General features: G+C 40.9%; 1 protein-coding gene across 1 annotated transcript in view; it reads right to left on the bottom strand.

Moving 5' to 3' along the window:
• The window catches only part of LOC121871763 (CD82 antigen-like), a 43,061-nt gene extending 16,714 nt beyond the window's left edge, over positions 1 to 26,347 (bottom strand). Inside the window, exons 1-2 of the mRNA XM_042374203.1 lie at positions 25,917 to 26,347; positions 2,689 to 2,772 (exon numbers count right to left, since the gene is read on the bottom strand). Of these exons, the coding sequence (XP_042230137.1) occupies positions 2,689 to 2,772; positions 25,917 to 26,009 (177 nt within the window). The 5' untranslated portion in view covers positions 26,010 to 26,347. The remainder of the gene's footprint in view (positions 1 to 2,688; positions 2,773 to 25,916) is intronic.
• Between the last annotated feature and the right edge of the window lie 935 nt (positions 26,348 to 27,282).

Genomic DNA, 27,282 nt, shown 5'->3' with positions numbered 1-27,282 from the left:
GTACTGGTTTAAAATGATTTTTTAAATAGTTAACAGCAGAATCACACCGCACGGCAGTCAGATGGCAGGTCTGCAGCGGTCCCCAACCTGTAGTTCGTGGACGCCATGGCCGAAGCATATTATGGAGCCCGCAAGGGTTTAACAGAAAATTGTGAATTATTTGGGATTCTTCGTAAGAGTGAAAGAGTGAAATTAATATGAGATTTTTTCTTGAGCGTAGATCCAAAGTTTTGGCGCCCTCCACTTATGTACAACGATAAATGTGGTCCAGAGCCTACAAAAGGTTGGGACCACTGCATTAGTGGGTGCTTTCTGAGCTTTTTATTACCAGTTTAGACAAGGTTCACGAAGAATTATTGTCCGTACATAGATCACTAGTTTTGTCATTTTGAGTTTAGTGATTTAATCGTCCAATTAATGACAAGCAGCAAACTGGTGAGCGCACTTTATAACTGTTAGGACTATTATAATTCGTGATACAGACTTCTGAACCAGAAAGAGAATATGAAATGTAATATAACTAAAATCTTTGCAAAAAATGAGTGAGTCAGTGAGTGTCTGCGAAGGTAAGGGCTGTTCGGCAACGGCTTATGTTCCTATTGGTGTATAAAGTGTATAAATTGGTAGTTTCTGATTAGTGCTAAGTTACCTTAAAAGATTAGGCGTTATTATTTATCTTTATTCACAAACCATTAACACCAATGTAAACCTAACCTAAACATGACTTCATCGCCTCAAAAGTAAAGACGTTATGTATATTTAATAAGTATAACAGCATTCAATAGCAATAAACTGAAAATGTCATGGGGTCGAAATTGCCTGGGACGAATTATGTGGTTTACGAGTTGTACAGTACGTCCACCGTTCACACTATTGCCAGCCGCTTTAGGAGCACGTAGCAGTTAATTATGAGATGGTCGGTTCAGTCGTTTCCGAGACCTAGGGATGCACAGGTAGTCATCATGTGGTGCAGAGCATTAAATAAAACGCTCGATTTTGGAAGAGGCCAAATTCATGTCTCTGGATGTTTCTGAATTATTCCTAGCAGACATGATCCCGTCAACAGTATTAACTTCAGTCTATTATTTCATGAATTTTCCTGTAAGTTCGAGTATACGTTACCGATGCCTTTAGAGATCTGGTTTCTCTACAAATTTTCTGGACAGCAGACTGTAATGAGTAGCACCTCTATCACCATCTCTCTTGAAAGCTTTCGCAGGATGAGTCAAGTCAAAGAGAGTACAGGCAATTGCGAATGCCATTAATACGAGAAGCATTGTTGGTCCGAAAGTCATAATTCATCAGATGTTTACTGCAGGGCATTTAGTACAGCGTCGTGATTCAGCAAGACGAGTTTAACAGAAGAGGAAAGTGAGGCAATGTTGGTACCGTATGTTTTCTTCTGTATGGATATTCATTCAAGTACAGTACAGATGTTGAACGTTCATAAATACCTGTAATTAAATTTGTACGGCCTTCGTTGTACAGTAATAACTAACGTAACTTGAGCTCCACAATGAACCTACTCCACCAATTGCTTAAGCATTCTTTTTACACATCCTCGGGAGAACAAGTGTGTGTGTGCTCTTAGGTAGTCATTAACCAGTCGTACCTTTATCTGAGCATCCTACAACACTTTATCCCTAGTCGTTAACCAAATGTCTTGAACAGTAAAGAATAATTTATTGATCTGACGTAAACAGACTTGACTCCTGTTCATTGTGTTCCATCAATAAAGATCCCCAATCTGTGCACTAAACTAACTGAATTCTAATAGTGTTGTGGATTACCTTTTCGGCCGTCTGAAAATTTATCATTTCTTCACTAACAGCTGACTAGCCGTTGGTCTTTCCGGTGCTAGTACAGGAGGAAACCGGTACCAGCACCCTTTTCATGCGAGTCATGGGCCTGGACTCGAACCCTTCACTCAGTATGGTGTAGGAGATACGCTCGTTACCCCTGTGACCACCAACATCCTTAGTTCACGGACTAGGCTAGGCGAGTAGACCATGCCAAGACGGCCTTCAATTGGTGTTCATATCAAAAGCGCCAAGCGGATGACAGCCAATCTAAGTTAATAAAACTAAGGCGGCATCACCAGTTATACTGGAAATAAATACTGTACTAGAATATACTGTTAACAACATCAATTATTGTCGAGCAGCACAAACCGTATGCAACACTGTTAAATTGTATAAGATACTAGCAGAAACGTCGCCCTCCGGGAGGCTCTTTCGCTAGGACTACCTACCTTGTTAGAATGGACAGCCTAGAAAAGTTAGAGATCAAAGAAAAGTAAGCTGTCATGAGAGTATAAGGAGAAAATTAGCTCTGCTTGGGATGGGATACAACTTTTCAACCTCTATGTGGTGTAAGATGGAGGTTAGATGCAGAGAAAAGTAAGCCATAATGAAAGAAAACCTAAGGATCAAAATTGATGTAAATCATAGGTGGGAATACGACTTTTCTACGTGTGTGTGTCCGGGCTGATCGTTAGTCAGTATATCTCTCTCTCTCTCTCTCTCTCTCTCTCTCTCTCTCTCTCTCTCTCTCTCTCTCTCTCAGATTGACCCGAGTTCAAAATTAGTAAGGACTATAGTAATTCACCTAAAGCCCTATAGTGCAACGTAATTTTGCTGCTGACCCATAAGTTACGATATACAGCACAGTAAGACATCATCTACTTACCAAAGTGCCAGAGAGAAAGCGGGACACAGTGATGGAGGTAGCGAGGACCCAGGCCATGTAGCAAAGAATGCAGCATCCCACTACCTGAAAAATTGACAAAAACATAATCAACAAACTGACGCTGCACAGTACACCCTCCCTCTGTCCTGTGTCTGCGTGCTATACAGTACATGGAATACAAGCATAAAAGATGGTTAGTTTGTGTGTACAGTTATGAGTCATTATTAAATAGAGGGGTTAAATGAGAGAATATTATTACTAGTTCATTTATTTATTGAACTCTTCTTATGTTCTTTTGAAAGGAGCAATATTTAACAATATTTGTCACCTTGTGCATATATAAATGTATGTAGATTACAATTATACAATACAAGCACGGTCATTTTAACTACAATCTTAAAAATTACGGTCTAGAAATATTCCTGCATTGCTAAGATTTTTGGTCAAATAAAAACTTGTTTCGTCTATACTCAGTTACTGTAATTCATGGGTACATATCGCAGCAAATTCAGATTGTATAAAAGGCCTTAAGTTTCTTCATAGTTTTTAGGTAATTAAATTTCCAGCAATGTCTTTACCTAAAGCCCTTCACTGGTTGAGGCTGTTAATGACGACTACTACTACTTTGCTGTCACTCGGAATCGAATATGACAATCATTCAGCTATGATACAATGATTAGTTATTAGAGATGTCACCTTCATTGGTGAGTTTTGAGGTGACTAAAGAGGCCGATACGGGACCGGCAGAGTTGTTCACAGATATTGCAAATGTGGAGGGCTACATCGAGTGCGGGAGGGGTGGTGGCAGCGCGTTTCCGGCGTTGGCGCTTGTCTGCCTAGGGCTAACTCGAAAGTATTGACACCATCTTGTGTGGTGCTCCTCCAAGCGTTATGGTGTGGAGTAATCGTCTCCCAGGTGAGGGGGTCGATTTGGCACTTTTTCAGGTTTGTCTTAGACTATCCTTCTACCTTTTCAGTTGCCCGCCGGCGTTACGTTTACTATTCGTTAGATGACTGTAAAGTAGCTGCTTTGGCAGTCTACTGTCGTCCATGCTGGTAACATGGCCAGTCTAACATAGTTCATGGATAATGGTAGCCTCGATGCTCCTACAGTTGGTGTCAGCAAGAATACTGGCATTTGTTCTCTTGTCTTCCCAGCGAACTTGGAGGATGGAATGTACACTACGTTAGTGAAAGTTTTTCAGGTGCCTTGAGGTGCCTCCTGTATGTGACCCATGTCTCGCTGCCAAAGAGCAGGGTGGGGAGGACCACTGCTCGATATTGGTGTAACTTTGTAGATAACTTCAGCTCCCTACAGCTGAAGACACGGTTTCGGAGTCTGCCAAAGGCTTGAGATGCACATCTGATCCGATGCTGAATCTCTTCATCGATGTCTGCGGTGGTGGACAGGTGGGAGCCGAGATACCGAAAGTGGGTAACATTAGAGAGGGTAGTACTGTTAAGATGAATGGATGGTGGGGGTGTGTCTGAACCAGGGGCAGGTTGAAAAAGAATCCGAGTCTTGTGTACATTCACTTCAAGGCCGAAGTGTGCATACTCCTCTAAATAGGTGTTCAGGGTCTCCTGTACGTCGCGCTCAGTGTGAACAACAAGAGTGAGGTCGTCTGCATACTGAAATTCAGTAATGGAAGCTGCCGACACATTTGTTCTTGCCTGGAGACGTCTTATGTTGGAAAGACCCTTCATCCGGTACTCGATGTCCACCCTGCTGGCTATATTGGCACTGGCACGAGTAAGGAAGGCAGCCAAGAAAATGGAAGAGAGTTGGTGCCAGTACACACCCTTGTTTAACCCCTGTTTTAATGGGGAAGAACTCTGACAGGGTGTCATTGTGAACGACACTGCCGGTCATGCCATCGTGGAGTTGACTCACAATGGCCATGAATTTTGGGGGCAGCCAAAACGGCTGAGGATCCACCAGAGGTCTTCCCAGTTGACTGAGTCGAAGGCCTTGGTTAGGTCGATGAAAGCCATGTACAGGTCACGACGCTGTTCTCTGCACTTTTCCTGTATTTGGCGGGCAGCAAAGATCATGTCAGTGGTGCCACGTGATGGTCTAAAGCCACATTGAGATTCCGGGAGGAAGTTTTCCGTCTCGGGAAGAAGGCCGTTTAGGAGGACTTGGGCAATAATCTTGCCCGTTACGGATGAGAGCGAGATCCCACAGTAGTTGCCACAGTCTGGCTGGTCTCCCTTGTTCTTATAAATATTTTGACGATGGAGGCGTCTTTAAGAGCCATACCTCTCAATAAAACTGATACGTAAAGAACTTACATACTGTGCACAATGTTAAGATGCGTTAGGTTAGACCCCGGAGGTTTAAACATAGCTCAGTCAGTCGGTAGAATGAATGTCTTGCATTCCTCTACATTATTTCTATTATCACCTTTTTTAAACTACAGGCCTAATCACCTACGATGCTGCGTAAAGACTTTAATAAGACAGGAATGTACTATATACACCTGTAAAGTGGAGCCTCGCTGCTAAACTGCTACCAATGTTCCGTAAAATAATGTCTGAACGGCATTTTGGCGTAGTTATGAGTCTTCGGTCCCGTATACCATCTTCCCCATTGTAATTATAGAAACCTCGCGAACAGGTATTTCGCTGTAAATAGCAATCCCAATCTCATGAAATACCGAGAGACTATATTTACAATTATCGGTCCGCAGATTTGTTTCACTCCGTTTGTCCATGAAGTTGAAAAGGTTGGAAACCACTGCCACAGCTCATGAAAATTGTCAGGACAAATTTTTTGTGAGTGTTGCGAACTTTGAACAGTCTGCCAGTCTTCTGACGGCTCCAAGTGTGAGCTCCTTCAAGACCAGCATTACTGTGGTGGTGTGTGTGTGTGTGTCAGCATTACTGTGGTGGTGTGGGTGTCAGCATTACTGTGGTGGTGTGTGTCAGCATTACTGTGGTTGTGTGTGTGTGTGTGTGTTCAGCATGTTGGTGGTGTGTGTGTGTGTGTCAGCATTACTGTGGTGTGTGTGTGTGTGTCAGTGTGTGTGGTGTGTGTGTGTGTGTGTGTGTGTGTGTGTGTGTGTGTGTGTGTCAGGTGGTGGTGTGTGTGTGTGTCAGCATTACTGTGGTGGTGTGTGTGTCGTGTGGTGGTGTGTGTGTGTGTGTGTGTGTGTGTGTGTGTGTGTGTCAGTGTGTGGTGTGTGTGTGTCAGGTGGTGTGTGTGTCAGCATTACTGTGGTGGTGTGTGTGTGTCAGTTACTGTGGTGGTGTGTGTGTGTGTGTGTGTGTGTGTGTGTGTGTCAGGCTGTGGTGGTGTGTGTGTGTGTCAGAACTGTGGTGGTGTGTGTGTCAGGGCTGTGGTGGTGTGTGTGTGTGTGTCTCAGGTGTGGTGGTGTGTGTGTGTGTTACTGTGGTGGTGTGTGTGTGTTGTGGTGGTGTGTGTGTCAGCAACTGTGGTGGTGTGTGTGTCAGCATTACTGTGGTGGTGTGTGTGTCAGTTACTGTGGTGGTGTGTGTGTGGAGGCTGTGGTGGTGTGTGTGTGTGTGTGTGTGTGTGTGTCAGGTGTGGTGTGTGTGTGTGTGCTGTGGTGGTGTGTGTGTGCTGTGGTGTGTGTGTGTGTCAGGTTACTGTGGTGGTGTGTGTGTCAGCATTACTGTGGTGGTGTGTGTGTGTGTGCAACTGTGGTGGTGTGTGTGTCAGTTACTGTGGTGGTGTGTGTGTCAGTTACTGTGGTGGTGTGTGTGTGTGTCAGTTACTGTGGTGTGTGTGTGTCAGGCTGTGGTGGTGTGTGTCAGTTACTGTGGTGTGTGTGTGTGACTGTGGTGTGTGTGTGTCGCATTACTGTGGTGGTGTGTGTGTGTGTGTGTGCTGTGGTGGTGTGTGTGTCAGCATTACTGTGGTGGTGTGTGTGTGTGTGTCAGCATTACTGTGGTGTGTGTGTGTGTCAGGCTGTGGTGGTGTGTGTGTGTGCATTACTGTGGTGGTGTGTGTGTGTGTCAGCATTACTGTGGTGGTGTGTGTGTGTCAGCAGGCTGTGGTGGTGTGTGTGTGTGTGGTGTGTGTGTGTGTGTGTCAGCATTTACTGTGGTGGTGTGTGTGTGTGTCAGCATTACTGTGGTGTGTGTGTGTGTGTGTGTCAGCATTACTGTGGTGGTGTGTGTGTGTGTGTCCGCATTAATAATAATAATTAACGGTTTACTGAAATAGTATGGGAGCCAAAAGGCGGAAAATATACATCTACATAATTGGGGAATGGGTCACTTGATTGACAAATAATATACAAGTAACATAAGTGATACAGATATGATATACAAGAACTAGGTGGGGAGAAGGTCATACTACAGGGCATTTCAACATAGTGACAGTGCAAAAAGGTAAGATTGGCTGGGAGTGAATACTCTGGTTGATTACAAGTTATTGATAATTTTTACAATGGTTGGGACTACGTGCTCGTATGGGCTGGATGCGGTTGTGGTGTCGAACAGCAATTCTCGGACGAGGGATCTCGGGTGGTAGTCGGAGCTGGTGTCAGCATTACTGTGGTGTGTGTCAGCATTCCTGTGGTGGCGTGTCAGCCGTCAGTCAACATTATTGATCTTGAGAACCGTGAATCTTCTTTATTTGTACATTCCTTACGTGTCTGACGGTCGCACGGTAACCAATGACCTGTTTGCATCGTGTGAAAATGGCTTTATGTAATCACTTGTTTCTTAACCTCTTCTATATGATACCATCCCCCTGATGTACTGAACGAGGCTACTGAGTGAAATATCTTTATCACCTGAGGACGATGACAACGCCGTAAGTGTGATGACCGAACACCCTTGCCTGTAACCTAACCTAAAAATTATAATCCATTCCATGATGTCAGGGGTGAATCGCTATATAAACCAACCACCAATTGGTCACTTTATGTCAAGAATCATTATTGTTTGTCCTTTAAAGACTCGAAGGTAAGTTAAATTTGCTCGCAGGTCAGGCGCTTGTGGGTAGCTTTTCGTTAATAAAATGTACTACCGATGCTGATTTTTTTTGTTCGCGGAAAGTTTCAGTGACAGACATACCTTTAGCCCGGCAGGTCAGTCTCGACTTTTGAAGTACGTTACAGTACTCGTGTCCAGAGATCGTTGTTGTACTTCCAGGGTGGAAATGTTCGCCACAGCTGCACAGTATTTACGCATCTCTGCCTCGTTGACTTCAAGTTGCTGGCTTGAGTTTGTAGTTCCCAAGTTGACCTTTAAGTTTGGTCCAGCTTCCTGTGGTAGGTTAGGTTAGGTGTGTGTATGGGGAGGGGGGGTGAGGAAGGAAGTTCGTACGGTGGGGTGAGAGGTGGGGAAAGTGTGTGTGGCGGCATCTGTTATCAACTCTCACCAACACGCCCTCACAATGGACCTTTGTATGTTGTACACTTGTTTCAAACTATCACCGCGGCGGCTCCTGGGTGTACCATTATTATACTGTACTGTGTTATTTTCCTTCGTCTTAATCCGTGTGTTGATACTTGAAGCTTCGTAAAATGTCTTAATCTGTGATATTACTTAAAACTTCAAGTGTCTTAATTTGTTGATTACACTATCAGTTGAATGTAGCCTCACCAGGAGTCTTGATTTTGTGATTGTTGGCCATGTGTGTGATGCTGGAACGGCCGTGAGGGAGTGATATGTGACCGCCACCTCTGGGTTTGGTACAGTAGACACCAAGAAGTAAATTTTGCAGGTATTGGTATCTCTGTTAATTACAAACTACCAAGTATAATTCGTTACATTCTGATGTGTTATACAATCATGCAGGTCGTCGTCCACATTACACCAAGTCACGTCAACAACTTCATTTTTTTACGTTCTAGAAACATACAGTCAGACTTCATAACTGTTGCTGATATAATTGGACTGAAGGTAATTGTAGTTATATGGTTTAGAAAGCGGTGGTCAGTAATAACTCGTGTTGTAAGTAGATGGCTTGTTACTGTTTTATTAGGAGACAAGAAGAGGACTTTCTCCTTCTCGCTTCTCTCAGTTGGCGCCAGTCAGAGAGGCCTTGGGGTGAGCGAATGCAAAAGGTAAATTATGAAGACAGTGGCGTCGTCGTCTTTCCATTGGTAATTACACCACAGAGGAGCCCGGACAGCCATATGGCGGAGAAACTGACTAGGAGAAACTTGTATCAGCGCCTGCTCACCCTGCAAGCGGCTCTTCCTCATGCCTGCACACACACTACGTGCAGTACGCTGACGGGATTTTCGCCATTAATGCCTGGTATATTCAGGGGTGAAGTCAAGATGTTATGTTCGATTACAAAGCCTTGAATATATGTTGTAGTCACTGGTCCCGCTCACGTAGGCGTTAAGTATCGCCAGAGAAACAGAGGCGTCGAAATTGTCACGTTAAGACATGAGCTCCGGTGGTCATTCATCCTCATGTGTAAGTGTAGACCCTCCCCTTTAAACGTTCTTGGGCTGTTGTTACCAATGTTCCTAGATTTTGTACGTGTATCCCCGGTGACTTAACTTTTAATTAGTCACCCAGCCCAGTCTTGGCTTTCCCTTGATCCCTACCTTCAATGCTACATGTTAATATTTGTAACATTATCGTCTTTTCAAATAGTATGGCCGATGCTTCTCTTTTTTCTGTTATACTCAGTCTTCTCGTTGGTTTAGCATAGCGTGTAACCCACCCTCGTGTTTGTTCATTTTTCTTTAACTTAACATTCTTCCGTGGCACCATTCTGTACGTCGAGTGCCACTAGTTTCTGGTGTTCTGTTCAAAGTGTTAAGAGTCGGAATTTAGCTATTTGCTAAAAATGGAACACAATAAACAGATCTTTTACGATTTCGGCGAGCCGCTTTTTTATCGCACCTAGTAACCAAGCCAGACTTAAACTCTGACTTGCCGAAACGAGAAAATAGTTATTTGTTATCGTTTTTCAAGGTGATACCGAGAGTTTTTGCACCGAATACACTGGACGACGAAAATTTTGGTATTCAGAATCTAGAGAATGGTAGATAAATCTTTCTCAATGAATATTTTGCATAGTCACGTCATATCTTGACGTACGATATCAACAAACCCGTGTGTGTCCGTCAAAAAATCTCGGATGAAGCAGTAGATTCCCACAGTCTGCCGGGGGGGGGGGAGGGGGGGGCATCTACTGTACATAGGTTAGTTTGATTCTTACGACATGAACGAAGACGTAGGCTGTGTCCGAATGAGCAATTTACTTACTGCGTGACTTTTCAGTTTGTGAACATCTCCACACTTCAGGATTCTGAAAACATAAGAGATGGAATTGAATACAGAGAGACGTGTGAAAAACAAAGAGAAGAGATGCTGAAGGCAATAAGACAGGAGGAACCAGACGGTAAATCACATAACAAAAGGCATAGAAGTCCGTGGATGGCAACATTTCATACACGACAAATCCAATAGTTGCTGCTCGTGTCCTCTAAGTCGACAGTAAATAACAACAGCGTCTTGTGTACAGTACAGCTGGAGCGGTTAGCTTACCTCCATAGATTAGCCGTATCGTTCCTTTTCCCAGTCTACTGCTTGTCATGCAGGTATTACATTTATTATAGCACTCATTTATCTCAACGGTACTAGTGTGTGTTAACATATCATTGCTTCGTAATTATCTTCATTAAAATGTTAGAAACGTTTCGTAAATTACCTAAACCTGCTTTGGTGGTGTTTGTGCGAGAGACGATGTTCCAAGCATATAAGTCTGAAAGGCTGATATTTGTTTTACTATATATATATATATATATATATATATATATATATATATATATATATATTTAATTAGCCCACCCGGGCACAGGTCAAACGACCCACAACGGGGGGCGAAAAAAAAGAACGGAAAGAAATTGAAAATATAGAAAAAAAAGGTTATATCTACACCACGAAGATGCCGGAAAACCAGCTTTTTAAAGTGAGACAGATTGTAAGAGCATGGAAACACAGAAGAAGGCAGAGCATTCCACAGTTTGGCTGTGTGAGGAAAGAAGGAGGTACTATAACGGGTTATTCTCGTGTGACCGACATCCACAGAGAAACGGTGGGCACCGCGGGCAAGACGTGTGTTACGAACCCACGGCCTTGCCGGCGGTACACAGGATGCCAAATCCACTGAACATTGCCCGTTAAAGTACCTGTAAAAGAGAGAGAGTGAAGCAACATTGCGGAGAAGAGAAAGGGAAGAGAGATTGTCGACTAAAGGAGGAGAGTTAATAAGACGAAATGCCTTTGATTCCACCCTATCTAATAGTTGGACAGAAGAAGAGCCACCCCAGATATGAGAGCGGTGCTCCAAGTTAGGACGAATGAATCCCTTATATACTTGGAGCAACTGCTAGAAGAGTTGGATTTTCATAGTATATCCATAAGCTTGAAGGTCTGGATAATATATGATCTTCATGGATAAGTTTCCCTTCGTAAAAAAAAATTCGAAGTACAAATATATATTAGATTATTGTAATGTGTTAGACTAAGGAACCAATATTACATCAGTTACTGTAACAGGCTGAATGGTACTCTCTCAGTGTGTCTGGTGGTGAAGGTAAGAGTCCCACGCCTCCCGCACCACCGGCCACCTTAGACGGAGGTGTGGTGTTAGGGTACAGGTTTGTGTTATCTAGACAGAGTTTGCCTCATACTTCTTTATTGTGGTCGAGGGCGTTAGTCCTATGTACCTGGATCTCTGTTAGTTTATATAAAGCCGGTAGATTAAGCGATAGTGCTCTTGTGGCTTTGTTACAACTTAAAGTGGCCAGTGCATGTCCAGTGGCCTCTTGGCGGTCACCACGTTTGGAGGCCCTGCCGCCTGACCTGTTTAGTTAAATCTAACGAGTATGTCCGCAGTATGACCTTCCAGTTTGTAGACATGACTTGCAGTTTCTCTCCCTGTTTAAATTTCAGCCTTTCATGAGGTACTCTGTCAAGTCATGGCAAAGTTCAGATAATCTTGCCACCACGCCCTAGGACCTGTGTCCACCGTCCAGCACCTAAATATTTGTGTTAAGCAGGAGTGTCAGGCCATAAAACAGTGTTGGCAATCCTTCACGAGGTTGTTTCGTAGTAGATGTTCCATCAAGGCATCTCTTATAATGCTCTCTAGTACTTTACACACTATGATGGCCAAACGCACCGCGGCCTATAATTGTCTGTACAGTGGCGATCAACCTGTTTGAATTTATTGCTGAAATAAGGCATTTTTCTATTGTTGGAGACCTTTTGGTTATCCAGGCATCTGCAGAACAGGATTCTAAGCAGTTCACCAAGCTCGTTGCACAATTCTCTTAACACTGTGATGCACACTATCAGGGCCAGGGCTCTTATGAACCTTTACCTTTGACACTGTTTCCAATGCATTTTTCTGAGGACTAATGTGCATTAGTTCACTACTGTGTAGAACCATTTTTTTCAAACGGAAGTTATTCACATCCTTTTTTGTGAACACTTAGGAAATAATTTATTTAGTGCTTCTGTCTTGTCCTGATAAGAGTCCATGTAACTACTATCCTCAAGCTTCTGATCTGACCTACCCACAGGTCTTTGAATCTGAGTAATGCTAGAAGGCCTTTGGGTTTGCCTTGGCCTCGTTCGCCATTCACCCCTAGAACTTTTATTCATCCCTTCTTCACTCTGAGTAGGTTGGTTCCTGGACCTGACATACATCCTCCTGTCCTGACCATTTGTCGTGACCCATCCCTGGAAATACAATATTGAGATTTTTTCTTAAGTTTGTCAACCGCCTCATGGTTCCCGTGTAACGGTCTCCGAGCAGTCCTGGAGTCAGGGGGTTTGATCGTTGATTTGTGTTTATCAAACAGTTCAGACTGTGTGAAATTCAGGGTAGTACAAAAGAGTTATGCAGACAATGGCCTCCTTGACAAAAAAAAACTGATCACACAAACGAACAAGTTGCTAAATTGAAAATGTTAAAATTCGAAGATATTAACACCTACTGCTGTGCCCTATTTGTTTACAAATCTGTCAATCACTTGCTTGACAACAATTATTTCCAGTTCCAGAATAATCAGAGATACAATTTAAGGCACCCAGAGCTACTAAGACCACCCTCCATGTGCTCCTCTCAGTCCCAGACCTCCATAAAATATCACCGTGTGAAGGTGTGGAACAACTTACCCCCACCCATCCCAGCAAAGTCTACGCTCCCTTCCTTTAAATCATCTCTTACAAAATATCTATTGTCTAAGTATTATTTTTTTTGTAATGTCTGCTTTATAGACCTGCCTTTATTGTACCACCAAAACCGTTTTATCAGAAATTATCATGTAGATAGATAGAAATTACCATTGCAATAAATATATTTGCCAACAAGACATAATCCTGACAGCTGTCCTTCTGTTCCACCTTAACACAACCCTCATCATATTTGTTTTTCAATTCCACTGTAAATTATGTATATACTTTAAATATAAATCTTACATAATACTGGCTCAGCCATGTTAATATTATGATTTTTTTTTACCGACTCTGTATGTGTTCTGGCTAAATAAACTTTCAATATCAGTATCCGCATTCTTATTTCTCAACATGTTAGGCCAGTGAATATTCATTGTAATATTTGAACCTTGGCCTGCTCTCATGTACCAAAAACTAGTTCAATCTAAAGGACCTCATCACATGATGGCCGGTGCTAACGGGGCTCCATGTTCCAGCTTGGGCACCATACCCTCCCTCCTCGTTGGTTTCGATGAGGTCCAGCGGTTTGTGTGTTTGTTCCCCTCTCGTGAGTCGGATCTTTAACATGTTTGAATGTGATATTGTCTCAGAGTTACTACACAAGAGTTGCAGGATTATTAAGGTCATTCATTGGTGTAAATTGTAATCCCTGCAGTCGATGTCCCCCATGACACTCCGTTACGTTGTCTATTAAGGATTTTAAATTACTTGGAATTTACACAATTGTAACTAGTAGTTCAAGTAAATTTTTGTGTATATTTTGTTTTCAATTTCTTAGTTAGATGACCCAGTCTGTCATAGAGTAATAAAATAATGCAGCAACTTAAGAAGTGGAGACTTTCTTGAGTATCGTACGTGCGGCGGCGGCCAGGCACAAGAAGTGTTTGACCACCAGGTCATGAGTGTTTCAGTGTACCACAGCTGCCTAATACTCTATTGTATATATATATATATATATATATATATATATATATATATATATATATATATATATATATATATATATATATATATATAGTGTGTGATTGTGAGTATAAGCCAGGAGTTTCGAACGAAGTTTTCTGAATCCCAAGGTACAATTGTTTATCCGATTTATTTTGTTAACATTTGTGTTGGAACTTTTTACTTGGGTCGGGAGAGATGTCAGTGTTTTAGACTGTCATCAAAAAGAACGTCAGTTGCACACACACGCAAACACTCCGCTACATCTTAAGACAATGAAGTCGAGTACCGGTGTGCGGCGCCAGCGTAGAAATGAGTCGGTCGTTAAAGTTCACGTATCAAGCTGTTGACACAGCTAACAAAAATGTATCTATAAACAACAATGAAAGCACACGGTACATACTTAAAAAAATATAAGTAAAGAGGAACACGCATAAGTGTACAGTATACTCAGTGTAACATTGGACACTGACATTGTTAGGCCACTTACAGGCTAACATTATGCACTCAATGGTTTACCAATATTATTTACTGATGTCGACTCAACAAAACTAAAGATTGAACTTATGTATATTTTATTTATTCTGTGCTTAAAATTTTATTGATAATCGGACTCCAGGTGCGGATCCAGGAATATCAAAAGGGTGGGGTCCAAGAAGTTTTGGGTGGGGGAACAGGGCCATTTTGAAGCCATGTGCACATGCTGTTTGGAGATATTCTGAGGTCAATAGTAATTACTTTTCACTATACAAATATGCCTGAGTACAACACTGCATTAAAGAAAAGTATTGAAATTTTTTGATGAAAAGGGAGCTCCGGACCACCAGGACCCGCCCTTGGAATCCTTGACTATATATGTTAAAATGGTCAACCCTGTAAATATATATTAGAAGAGAGAGAGAAAGATAAACAGTAAATGATAGAAAATACACAAGGCAAATACAGATGGACAAACTTGTACACAAGTTTAGCAGAGGCAGAAAGACGCACACATAAGGTGTAACAGGCGAATGTTGTGAGTCGTGTAGGGGTTAACTGTATTACTGATTGAACAATATCTGGTGATCGCACGCCCCGCATCCACGCGTCGCCCGGTCATGTTCCACTAACCTGCACCATCTCCCCCAAGTGCTGCCCAACGCACCCCTTAATTAAACTTATACAAGAATTAGTATCTCATATTACCAATGATTAGTAAAGCAGTGTAATTACAATCGGTTTATTCTAATTTATATAAATAAAGATATGTACTGTAGACTCGCCAGATGTTTATATGCAAATTTCGTCTAATCAATGTAATTATATTCAGGTGTGTGAGCCACAGTACATTACTCGGGGGCTCACGCGGTGTTCTCTCTGGCATTAAGTTATACATTTTCCTAATAATAAATTGCAGTAATGAGAGTATTTGTCATAGTCTGTGGAGTTCCTTCACACATACGGTTGTCTGGCCAGCACGTGTTGACGGCCGTACAAGCTGCCGTCATCACCCTCCGTCAACACACTCCCTCCGGTGTGTTGCGCTAAACATTATGCAATGAACTTACTTGATAAACTTAACCTTCCCAATTGTAGTCTAGACCAAGATAATCACCCCAAGCAGCTGATTGGTTTAGTTAATGTGTATAAATGTGCACCTTGGGTCCAGGCTCTCGGAGGGTCGTCGTGATGATTGCTGCTCGTGCTGTTAATGTAACCACACACCGCTAAGCTACATTAAAACAAACGCCCATAAATAGCACGAGACTATTCCTTAAGCCCTTCACTATGGGGACGCCACTTTTAATATTTTATTTGGCTAACGCCAGACGATTTCACTGAGCAGAGGGAAGCCCATACACAAGTACAGCAGGTGCAGTAACCAAGATGAAATTGAGATAGAATATCTGGTACAATACTATTACGTAACACTGTTACTACTTTAGATATAGTGATTATAATTAAAATGTAGACATTTCCCATTTTTTTTACAAATGTACATAATTATTATTATACAGTAATGTATCTGCTACTGACTTACAAATTATATTTGATACTGCACAGGTATACAGTACGTGATAACTTTATTCAAAATACGCGTCAAGTAATATTGTGAAGCCTCTGTGTTCATCCTAGGTAGAGAAACCCACACTGGACCAGGAGCCGTGCTTGATGGCCGTACTGCTCTGTCATGATCGCTTACATATTGCAGGAGGCTTGATTATAGTGGTGTGGTGGTGATGGGGGTCACTGCTCGCTGCTGGCTCACGTTGCCACGTACCGCTGCTCTTACATTAGGGGGGAGGGGATCTTTTTTTACTCACACCCTGCCCTAAAATGGTGTCAGCATTTTGAATGCCTGCCGTTTAGCTCTACACATGTATACAGTATACTTACTGGATGAGTAACTTCCGCCGTCTTTCTTCTTAGGCTATTATCATAAACTTCATATTGTTCTTATGCTTTTTGATTATAATCATCGGACATTAATTATTTTGTCCCCCTGCTGTATACTGTATGAGAAAGAGAATAAACTAACATGTGAAGAATTAGGAAAATATTGTCTGTTAATGTCACCCTCTACAGCCGCTTGTAAATACAGTAGTCAACGGGTGTACAGTGTATGCACAGATGTTGTCTCGTTAGTAAGAAACTTGTGTGTTCCAAGGCAGCCATATGTGTCATCTGCTGAGGGAAAGTTGTAATGAAAGTTTGTTAACCGCAGGGAATATGTTACCACGAATGTGAGATACTTATTTAAGCAGGTGTTTGTTTGAAGATGTAAATTATATCCGTTGTTTGCTGTAAGGTACAACTTCTAAACCGAGAAGAGATAGTTGCTTACTTTTCATCACTCCCTGGGGCTGATGTTTTTCTTTTGTTTTAATACGAGTAAGATCTTATAATGGACTTTAATGTGTCGGAAATGTACGCGTTGGAACATTTATCGCATTTAGTCATTTTCATATTCTTTAATTCGAAATATCACTGGAAATTACTAAAATTTTCTGATGAGTTGCTTAGAATATCTTTACCCTCAAGTTCCGTCTGGAGAAAAAAATAGTCGATAAACATACGTAATACAAAAACAACCAAGATAAAAGCACCTTGATGATCATTGTTCACATGCGTTTGTCTTGACCAGCTACCCAGAAACCTGATGGAGGTACAGGCACCGGCATCAATAGCTGCTAGTTGACTGAAGGTGATAAGTCTGTTATGTCGGGGTGTTTGGCACATGTGTGTGAAGCCCATACAATTCCTAAACAGAATGACTGGCTATATAGCGCGCATTCGGATGTGCTTCACCAGATGGCCGATAATACCGCTTTTGTTTTGTGAGATATTGGCTTATGCTGTTGTCTTCAGTTGTTGTTATTTTTGTGTAGCCAGATTGTTGTTTTCCTTGTGGGTGAAAGCCAAAAAATCTGATTGGGAGTAGGTAGTAGGTAGCTCTCAAACAGGGAGGTACTACCGCCTGGAAGATATTGGAAGCATAATGTATTGTCTAATGGTAGGTAGCTCTCAAACAGGGAGGTACTACCGCCTGGAAGATATTGGAAGCATAATGTATTGTCTAATGGTAGGCAGCTATCAAACAGGGAGGTACTACCGCCCGGGAAGATATTGGGAGCATAATGTATTGTCTAATGGTAGACCCTGCGGCCATATGGCATCACGAAAATTGTGACCAAGTCCCAGGTTGCTGATCTGACTTTCTGCCTCATTTACACACAATTGTAGGGTCTCAATTGTTTCTCTTACTATTGACAACACAACATACATAAATTGTTTCTCACTTGATTTTTTTATGGTCTATTATTATTATTATTATTATTATTATTATTATTATTATTATTATTATTATTATTATAATTATATTTTTTTGCCCCCAGGCCCTGATGTGGGTCATTGACCTGTGCCCTGGTGGGCTAATCACGTAAAAAAAAATATCCTATTCGCCATTGATCGGCCTGTTACCTCTTGTCAACTGTTGGCTTGAATTGGGCATTTACTGGCGCCAGCAACTTTGGATATTTCATTCATACTCCGTACCCAACAGTCATGTGTTAGAACTCAGAAACTATTGGATATTGACACTATGAAGTCATTTATCCTTATGTATGTCTCGAAAATACACCCCTCCCCCCAAGTATGAAAAGTATTTAATTAACACCCAGTGTATACGGTAACCTCTCAGCAGCCTTTTCTCAAATCGGTCTTACTGTCCTTCATTATTAAATGCTGTTTATGTTTGCCCCATTCTTGTTTAGATTTCTTCCGTACATCTACCATCACAGCTAATGTTACTTCCTAAATAAACATAATTTACACTTAGATTTTAGAATTTATTTCAAATTTAAAAACAACCATTACCATAGTCTTTACACGTTTACAGCATTAACTCTTAACCTATATTCTCATTCTAACTTCCCATGAACATTATAATCACTCTCCACCCACACCACTCCATACCATTCATAAACGACCAAAGAAACAAACTGGCCACTTCCTCCCCCACACGCTTTCGACATCCGGGGGTCATAATACAGGTTATAAATCGTATACCGATAGTTGTGTAGTACAGCGAATATAACTTTTCTTGTACGTACACACACACACACACACACACACACATGACTTGAAAATGGGGATCGACATAAGCCCCCAACTTAGTACACACATCCGTTTGAATTCGACGGACAAGAGAAAGTAACACACGCTTTCCCTTCACTCTCTGTTCCACACGAGGTGAGATGGAAGGGCGAGGGAGCGAGGGAGGGAGGGGTAGGTAGTTAAGACAACACTATAAAGATGCAATTTTATATATACTGTACTGTAATTAAAACGTAACGTGAAGGAAATGGTAAGTTCCGGGTCCCGACGGTGATGTGGGTCAATATACCTAGTGTGTGTGTGTGTGTTTTGTGTGTGTGTGTGTGCGCGCTACATCATCTTATTACTCTTCCAAGTCCACCACACCTACAAGAACACCTTCACACTCAGTTAACAGTTAATCACAGGCATCTACAGTTATTCCTCTCAAATAACTTAACGCCTATAGTTCTAAACGCCAGGTAACGCCGATTCAAGTGCGGCCATTGTTAGGTGGTGATGGTGACGGCGGCGGTTCAATAATAATAATACAATATAATGTGAAAGTCAACCTTATTGTTCTCTCGGTCGCTGTACAAAAGCTTCCCCCAACTCGTGCAAAACAACAATAAGGAAAGTAAAATGAAAGTATTGTTTTGAAGTGCCTACAATAACCTTTCAGCAGCTAGCCAGTAAATGTACTCTTGGTTGTAAGTTATTGGTGAGGGTGAATACTTGTTTGTTGTCTATTGTACATACTTGAGGCTTTTCAACTTTCCATCAACACCTGTTATAACAATCTTCTACTAATGTGTACAGAATCATCTAATGTTTCTCAAGCCCTCAATTATCCCTTAAATTTACCTAGTTATTATATGCTACAATGTTGATGACTAATTACTATTACTGATGTATAATTACAATGCTATCATCCTTACTAACAATTACGCTGGTTATTACTACAGCTATTAATATGATCACAATTATCATTAATATTATTTCCTCTCACTTCATCCTCCACACCTACCCTTGATCCATTACGTTTTCGAGTCTCCCGCTAGTCAAGCATGGCGAACAGTCATTTCATTCGGTATTTAACGTTTTACTCGATACGTTTCGGTTAACGGTGTACAATACAAGTAGGTTTTTGCTTCTCACAGACAAGGGCACCAAGTTCTTGTCGAGTTCTTGCCACAATGAATGCTACTTATGTCCTCTTGTAACCTAACTATCTAAAACAGTAATAATAATAGCAACAAACACTTCATCCCGTTTTTCATCACTAGGAATGACCTAAAGTGTCGGGTAGCGAGCAGAACCACACCACCACTCGCTTTCTCTTCTCTCGTTATCCATCAATTAAAATCTCTGTCCATCAGTAGTAATTTATTTGTTTATCACGCTTTACCATTCTCGCTCCCCTTTCCTATCTTCGCCACCCAATGACTGGCAAGTCAATTAGCAAAATGTTAAGCTGTTGTACTCAAGGCCTTCAAGTTTTTACCGTATTTAACGAAGGAATATATCCAGCTTATATTTACGAGAATAATATACGTGTAAGGATCTTTCGCGATGAATTACTCCTGGACATTTTAACCTGGTTAAGATCACTTTAGGTTTGGTTAATACACGTCGGGTCCAAAACGTTCATCACATTGGCCTGCTAGAACAGGACAGACGCAGTATAATAGTTGCCATACTAGGATAGATGCTAGTAGTGGTAGTGCTAGTCTAGGTGCAGTAGCGAGTCCTCCCTCGGCAGTACACGTACTGTACAGTGACACAAACCTATATACTGCTATAGGAACACTTGCATAGTTACAGAAATAAACAAATGTGTCGGGGAATAATCAGCAAGTCTGGCTAGCATAGAAATTCAATTCGTATATATTGTATTACATAAGGAAATATACTTACAGTACAACGAAAAACCTTTCATCGGTCACCTCGTCACCTAAGAGCATTTAATACCCCCCCCCCCACCCCGCTATTTTTGCATCTTTCGACAGTTATCGCTTCGCCCTCACCATCTTATAACAATTGAGCACGCCATTAGCATCAGGCAGCCGACTACTGGAGTTGAGGCTGTGGCAGGGTGGAGGCCCTGGGGGGAGCGGCAGGTGGCGTGAGCGGTCACTGTGTTACTAGGCTGTTGGTATGACTTCCCACCAGAACGTAACCCTAAACACCCAAAACATCGTCTGCTCTTGTTATAATTATGTACGTAAACTTTGTTGTACGGAGCTTACACACAGTGAATACAGGTACGCTCACAGCCAGGTCTGCCAATGTGCACCGATTTAAGAAATTCATAGAATTTCCCGTAAATAAGCCAAGAAGCTCCGTTATTCTCACACCGCATCTCCTGGTAATATTATAGACCAGCAGCAGGGCGACGGTTTGTCTCACCGGCTCTAACTCTTGTAGAGAAGTAGGTTTCCGGGACGACAGTTGATGAATCAAGCCAAGTTGGTGATTATTTATCAACTCTGGCAGCATAGTTTAAATCTAGAGAAAATTTGAATAAATTTTGATGTACTTTGTTGGCCGATTTAACGATGGGTCATAAACACGTCAATTAAGCATCCATAATATAGAAATAATCTGTTAATTCACAAAGGTTCTTACCATAAATGAATGTGATAATGTACCAAATGGTTTACTTAAACGAAACCACAAAAGTTTTCAAAACTCTACCAAAATTACACTGAGACCGTAGGTTAAGACACTGTTGGAAATAAATTAAGACCTTCGGGAATCTATTACGCACGATGCCCAACCTTAATTTATTCTCCTAAATATTGTTAAGTGAGATCATCGAGTTAAGGTATATTCTCATGTGTGATTTTGATACTGTACTAAGTTTGGAGGTTAATTTGTGCTATGTATAACATATTCTTCCATTTTCACTTCACGAAGAATATTCACAATAGGCCTACGAACCTGTGTTAGTCTGACCCAAGGGCGGACGGCTGCTACGGCCTAGTTTTTTATTTTATTTTTTTTAACGGGGATAAGCCCACCCAGGCACAGGCCACCGACCCACATCGGGGCCTGGGGCAAAAAAAAAAATAAATACAGAAATGGAAAAAGATAAAACAAATCAATAGTAAGAGAAACAATTGAGACCTGCAATTGTGTAAATGAGGCAGAGAGTCAGTTCATCAACCTGGGACTTGGTCACAATTTTTGTGATGCCACATGGCAGCAGGGTCTACCACCAGACAACACACTATGTTTGAAATATCTTCCCAGGCGGTAGTACCTCTCTGTTAACCTAAAGGTTAATCCAATAAATGGTGGCCGTGGCTTGAGGAGACCAATAGATTGTGTCTGATCTCCCCATTGCCTTGTCCCGGGCTAAAACACAGCCCAGCACTTCTTGTTTCCACGGCTTCAGCTTCGACTTTTCCATAGGTCTGTTACCCTCTGCGTGAAGTGCTTCCTTATATTTGTTCTACATTACATCTCCTTGTTGCTTAGGCGAGTGATGTCTCAATAGTGGGAGGACTTAACGGCATCGTCTCGTAGTGTTCCGTTGCCAGAACGAATCATGAGATGATTCGTTATATTCATAATTGTTACTTCATCAATTGAGGTAGAAATATCGAAATGCTGTGAATCATAATGCCATTGTAAATGGATAATGGCATTATAATACATCTGTAATTGTTATATTTGTAAATGAATGCAATATCGGATCATAGTGTTTCATACTTCGTTCGAAACGATTCCATTGTAACCTCTATTCATAAAAACATAGTAACGTTATAATCTTATCTGGCGATCCATCCTGGGACTGAAATAGTATCTAAGGAAGGCTTCCCAAGCATTTTCCAGTGCAACCCCGTCTAGAATAGCACGGTCGCCTATCCAGTGCGACCCGGAGTCATTACAGATGCGTTCATACGAGGATCCTTAGAGTAAATGCGAACATATTGATATACGTATTTAACTATAAAAACAAGCAAGGAAAATGTATTACATACAGTAATTGAGAATTGTAAAAGTAAACACTGGCAGCAACAGGCTACAACTGTCATGTTTAATATGTGAATGTTTCCTTGATAATTTAATGTTCTATACCTGGGGATATAAGTACATGGTTAAGCAACATAACATACAGTTTTCTTAGTTACAACTAAGTCATACAGTACGTATTTCGTATGTGACATGTGTGCACCAGCCTATAATTAATTTTCAATACAAGTTACACACGTCATAATTCATATGTAACGTGTGTGCATTAGCATTTAAAAAAAAATCTGTCAACTGGGGGCATCATTATGTGATTAAACAATATAGCACACAATTTTCTCAGTTCAAGTTTGATATGCGGTTACGGTAATATTTTTTTATAAACATTATTGACAGAAAAGCTGCCTCAGACATATGAGCTTCCAAATTGTATCAGAATCTTGATAGCTCGATTTTTAACCACTGAATGTCAATTTGACAAAAAACCTAAAACATTGATGAGTCATTATAGATGGCAAAATTCATCCTTGCCTCGTTGTCTGTCTGTAATTCTGCAATTTCGAGGACAAAAGAGCCACACTGTTTTACATCTGTCTTGAACAGAATATTAACAAAATCCAAAGACTCGGTAAGCAACTCGGGTAATCTACAATTTAAATTTGCTGCCATTTTTTGTTGCGTAACGTGTTATAAGCGTTCACCTTCCCTGGAATGACCTGACTTTTCACAAGGAGAGTAACTTCATTATCCCCTTGACTTAACGAGACAGCACCTGGGCCACGTTCTTCAGTCCTTGACACCTTGATTATGAGCTCTATGGGACCCTATCGACCCCATATGATGCATCTTGCGCGCGACCCCGTATTTGAGAGCCACTATTCTAAGGTGTATAAATCAGCGGGTTACTCTTGACGTTATTTGTTTTGCATATGGTATCACAATTCTTCCTATTTTATTACCTTATGTAGAGAATAGTTGGTATACTGCAGATATCATGGTGATTATCCGGTGCAAGAAGAAAGAACGAATGGTGCAACTCATAAACAGAAATAAAACCCGAACCGAGAATGTTGTGAACGTGTTATGGTGTTCATTTCCAAATACATCAGGTCCAGGGGTCCATACTTTTTTGGGAGAGTGTACAACACACACACACACACACACACTTCATTAATACACACTTCTCAAACTACTGTGCAGATGTAATACCTGCACTTATTTCTACATACAGAGAAGAGGTGGGCGAGCGTGTCTACCACCACTACAACACAGTGCTCACGTCTCATTCCTGCAGTGAGAAGTCTCCCACAGGTGACCACAGTCCCACACGGAGCACTTGGTTTATAGCTTCAAGAGCCAGTTTTCTTGCGCAACATGATTGCTTCACAATATTATCAAGGATACAGATGTAACGCAATATTCAAAAGAAACACAAATGTAAAGTGGGGCACAGTTTAAGAACGGTAATTGTTGGGAAAAACTCATTGTCTTGGTACAGAGGACGTCGCATGACTCGCCAAGAATCGAAACCCCGATCACCTTATTTTGTTATGAAGTTCCTGTAAAAATCTGCCTGTCCTCAGTTGTGTTATTCATTACAACACCACTACGGATGTCTTCGAAATTGATCAATATTTATAGGGATAAGGAAATAATGAGCATTAAATGAATTTTGGTAGATGTTTGTATAGACAGTTCTGGCCGACTGATGGGAGGTGCAGGAAAATAGCACAGCTAGTTATAGAGTATATGATGGAATACATGAGACAAAAATAAGACAAAGCAATTGTTTAAAAATTGGCAAGTCACCGACTTACATAGCAATACTCGGACTTAACTCTGAAAATGATCAGTAATGCCATTAATTCACATTTACTGAAAGCAGCGGTTAAAAGTGCAAATTAAGATAGGTTAGGTTATATTCAGTTGGGTATTGCAGTCTTATATAATAAATGTAATATTTTTGCATGTCAGAAGGTGTTCATAAACTGTAAATAATAAAAATAATGGGTAATGTCTGACAACAGCACTACTACCAGAACGAGTTGTTCGATTTTTCCACAGGTGTTCTCTTGATGATGGTACAGTAAGTAATAATAACGATACAATTCACAGAACCTGGCCAAACGAACCAAAGAAACCCTCCACCGTATTAAACCTAAATTACTCTGATATAATACCAATGAAAGCAACTTCGTTAAAGCGTGATGGTGTTATTTTACGTTTTTGTGGACGTGAGAGTATGGTGACCAAGCAAGTCAGTTGGACATTGAACAGAGACTCACTACGGCAAATTTTTTGGAGGAGTTTTACGTAAATAATTAATTTTTTCGCGTACAAAGCATGTAGAGACATTATTTCAGTGTCATATGACCAGTTTTTCACCGTGTTTTACCCTGCAATTTCCCTCATACTTCATGCCCTGCCCACTACAGGTGATTTATGATCGTAGTTCTATTTTGTTCATTTTTTCCAGACGTTCTTATCATTATAGTAAGTATTTTAAAATAGGTGACTAATTTTTATTTTAATTATCAGTATTTTTTCTCTACGATCATAAATCACCTGTTTCTTTGGTTGGCTAGTTCAGGTTCTATTAAAGGTCTCCTTTATCAAATACTTACTACCTGTATAATGGTAAGAACATGTGGAATAGGTAACACTGAGCAACTCCTGATGGGAGCGGTGTTCTCATACATTATAAAAAATATTTATATAATCAAAATTTAAAAAGTTGTCTGTTTTATTATACAGGTACTTAGTATAGTGATAAGAAAGTGTGGAAAAAATTAACAAAATTGAACAACTGGTGGTAGTGGTTTTCTCAGAACTTACCAAGCATTTATTTGTAAAAATTCTTATTATTTGGGTAAAATTTGTTTCAGTCATCCCTGTATTTAGATATCCAATCTAGTGAGTCCATAACGTAATACAGTAATAAGGTTTTAATAAACATGTAATTGTAAAATCAAATTAGCCATTGTCAACCAAAGTAACCATTGTGCAATCTCATTCTAAATCCTAGGTTAGCTTAGTTAGCCAACAAACTCTGTAATATGTAAAACAAGGGGTGTCGTCCCCCTCTGGTTAACTCATTAAACTTCTTTTCCAACCTTTCCCCCCACGACTATATGTTGTGACTTCTCCATCCCTCGTGTCTGGTTGTGCCTTGAGCCCCAGCATGCCTTCCATCATTTCCTCGCCTTAACTTAAAAAAAAAATAAAATAAATAAATAAAACTATCCTAACCTACCCAGGAACTATATCTAACCTAACAGGAAGGGGGGGGGTAGGGGGCACAGACCCCACCCCCCCCCCCTTTCTGGCGGGGGTTAAATACCTAAGATTCCCCGGATGACCGATCCTTTAATACCATTATTTGTCCTACACTCAACAATGTCATACCAACCGACAATTCACATATTTATTGACTAACTTTTAAAAAAGAACAAAGACAGCGACTCCTGGTCACTTAAGTCTTCTGACTTGGTTCAAGTTAATACCGTTTTCAATTAAACACCTGGAGGGTGTACTACAGTACTCACGAAGAGGAGGACAGAGATGGCGGTGAGCACATGTCGCAGCCACCCGATCATCTTGTTCTCCATACTGAACATGTTAAAACGCTTCAGGTTCATAATTTTCTCCCTTTTAAGTAGTAGAGGAGGTGTGGAGAAGCTCGGGTGTGAGGTAGACAGGTCAGGTCTCGCTGCCTTGAGCTCCGAGTGTGTCGGGCAGGAGGGTATCACCCGCTAGATGGGTCACCAGCAGGTCTTGTTTATTTTAAGTAGAAGCTGAGAAGCCTCGTTTAGTACAATTTCACAGTCATCCAACGAATATATAGTAACATATGTTTTCCGATATATATCAGACTCTAGTCCTATAATTAATGTGTTCCATTCACTGATGTCGAGAAACGGTGATCTACACACACCCTCACACTCCCAGGGTCTAACGTGCACTGCTCGAGTAGCACGGAGCCACGGACCGGTAAGCTTTCACTGTGACTCGCTACTTATTTCCGAGATTTCTTAGGCTGAATCGGTGTTCTTCCTTTGATTATTGTACGTCAGCTGTTGTATGTCGCCATTCCACACTTTCTCACAAGGATTTGAGCTTGATTTACGCCAAGAATGATAACAATAGATGCGAGAATTAGTGTGGACCATATGTAAGCCTTCCCTCGCAACGCCGAACTGACAACCACCCGTAATTCACCTAGTTCCGCGCTAATGATCATTTGAGGGATACAGGTTGACAATCCCTTATCCGAAATCCTTGGGACCAGATGCATTTCGGTTTTTGGAATTTTTCTGTTCAGAATTTTTTTTTTTTTTTTTTTTTTTTTTTTTAAACAGGGATCAGCCCACCCGGGCACAGGTCACTGACCCACATTGGGGCCTGGGGGCTAAAATATAATAATAATAATAATAATAATAATAATAATAAAATAATAATAATTCATAGGTCTAGGTCATGTTTCTCACTTTGGATCTTTTTTTTTCATTCTTGTATTTCTTTATTATTATTATTATTATTATATTATTACAGTATTAGTGTTATTATTATTGTTGTTAACATTCTTATTTTATTTTTGTGTATTTTTTATTAAAAATTTTATTAACTATGAATAATTATTATTATTACTGTATTATTATTATAATTATTACTATTACATTTTCACCCCCCAGGCCCGGATGTGGGTCAGTGACCTGTGCCCGGATGGGCTAATACCCAAAAAAAAAAAAATTGCTCCACAAAATTTTTTTTCGGTTTTCAGAGCTTTTCGGTTTTTGGAATTTCGGATAAAGGGTTGTCAACCTGTAATAGGCATTGCATTGACTGGGGTAATACCTCATCAATATTACCTTGTAATTCAATTGACCGTAGGAACATTATAGAATCTAGTCT

Source organism: Homarus americanus, unplaced genomic scaffold (assembly GCF_018991925.1).
Source record: "Homarus americanus isolate GMGI-L3 unplaced genomic scaffold, GMGI_Hamer_2.0 scaffold39675, whole genome shotgun sequence".
In the NCBI taxonomy this organism is placed as follows: Eukaryota; Metazoa; Arthropoda; class Malacostraca; order Decapoda; family Nephropidae; genus Homarus; species Homarus americanus.
This window is presented reverse-complemented; position numbering and strand designations above follow the sequence as displayed.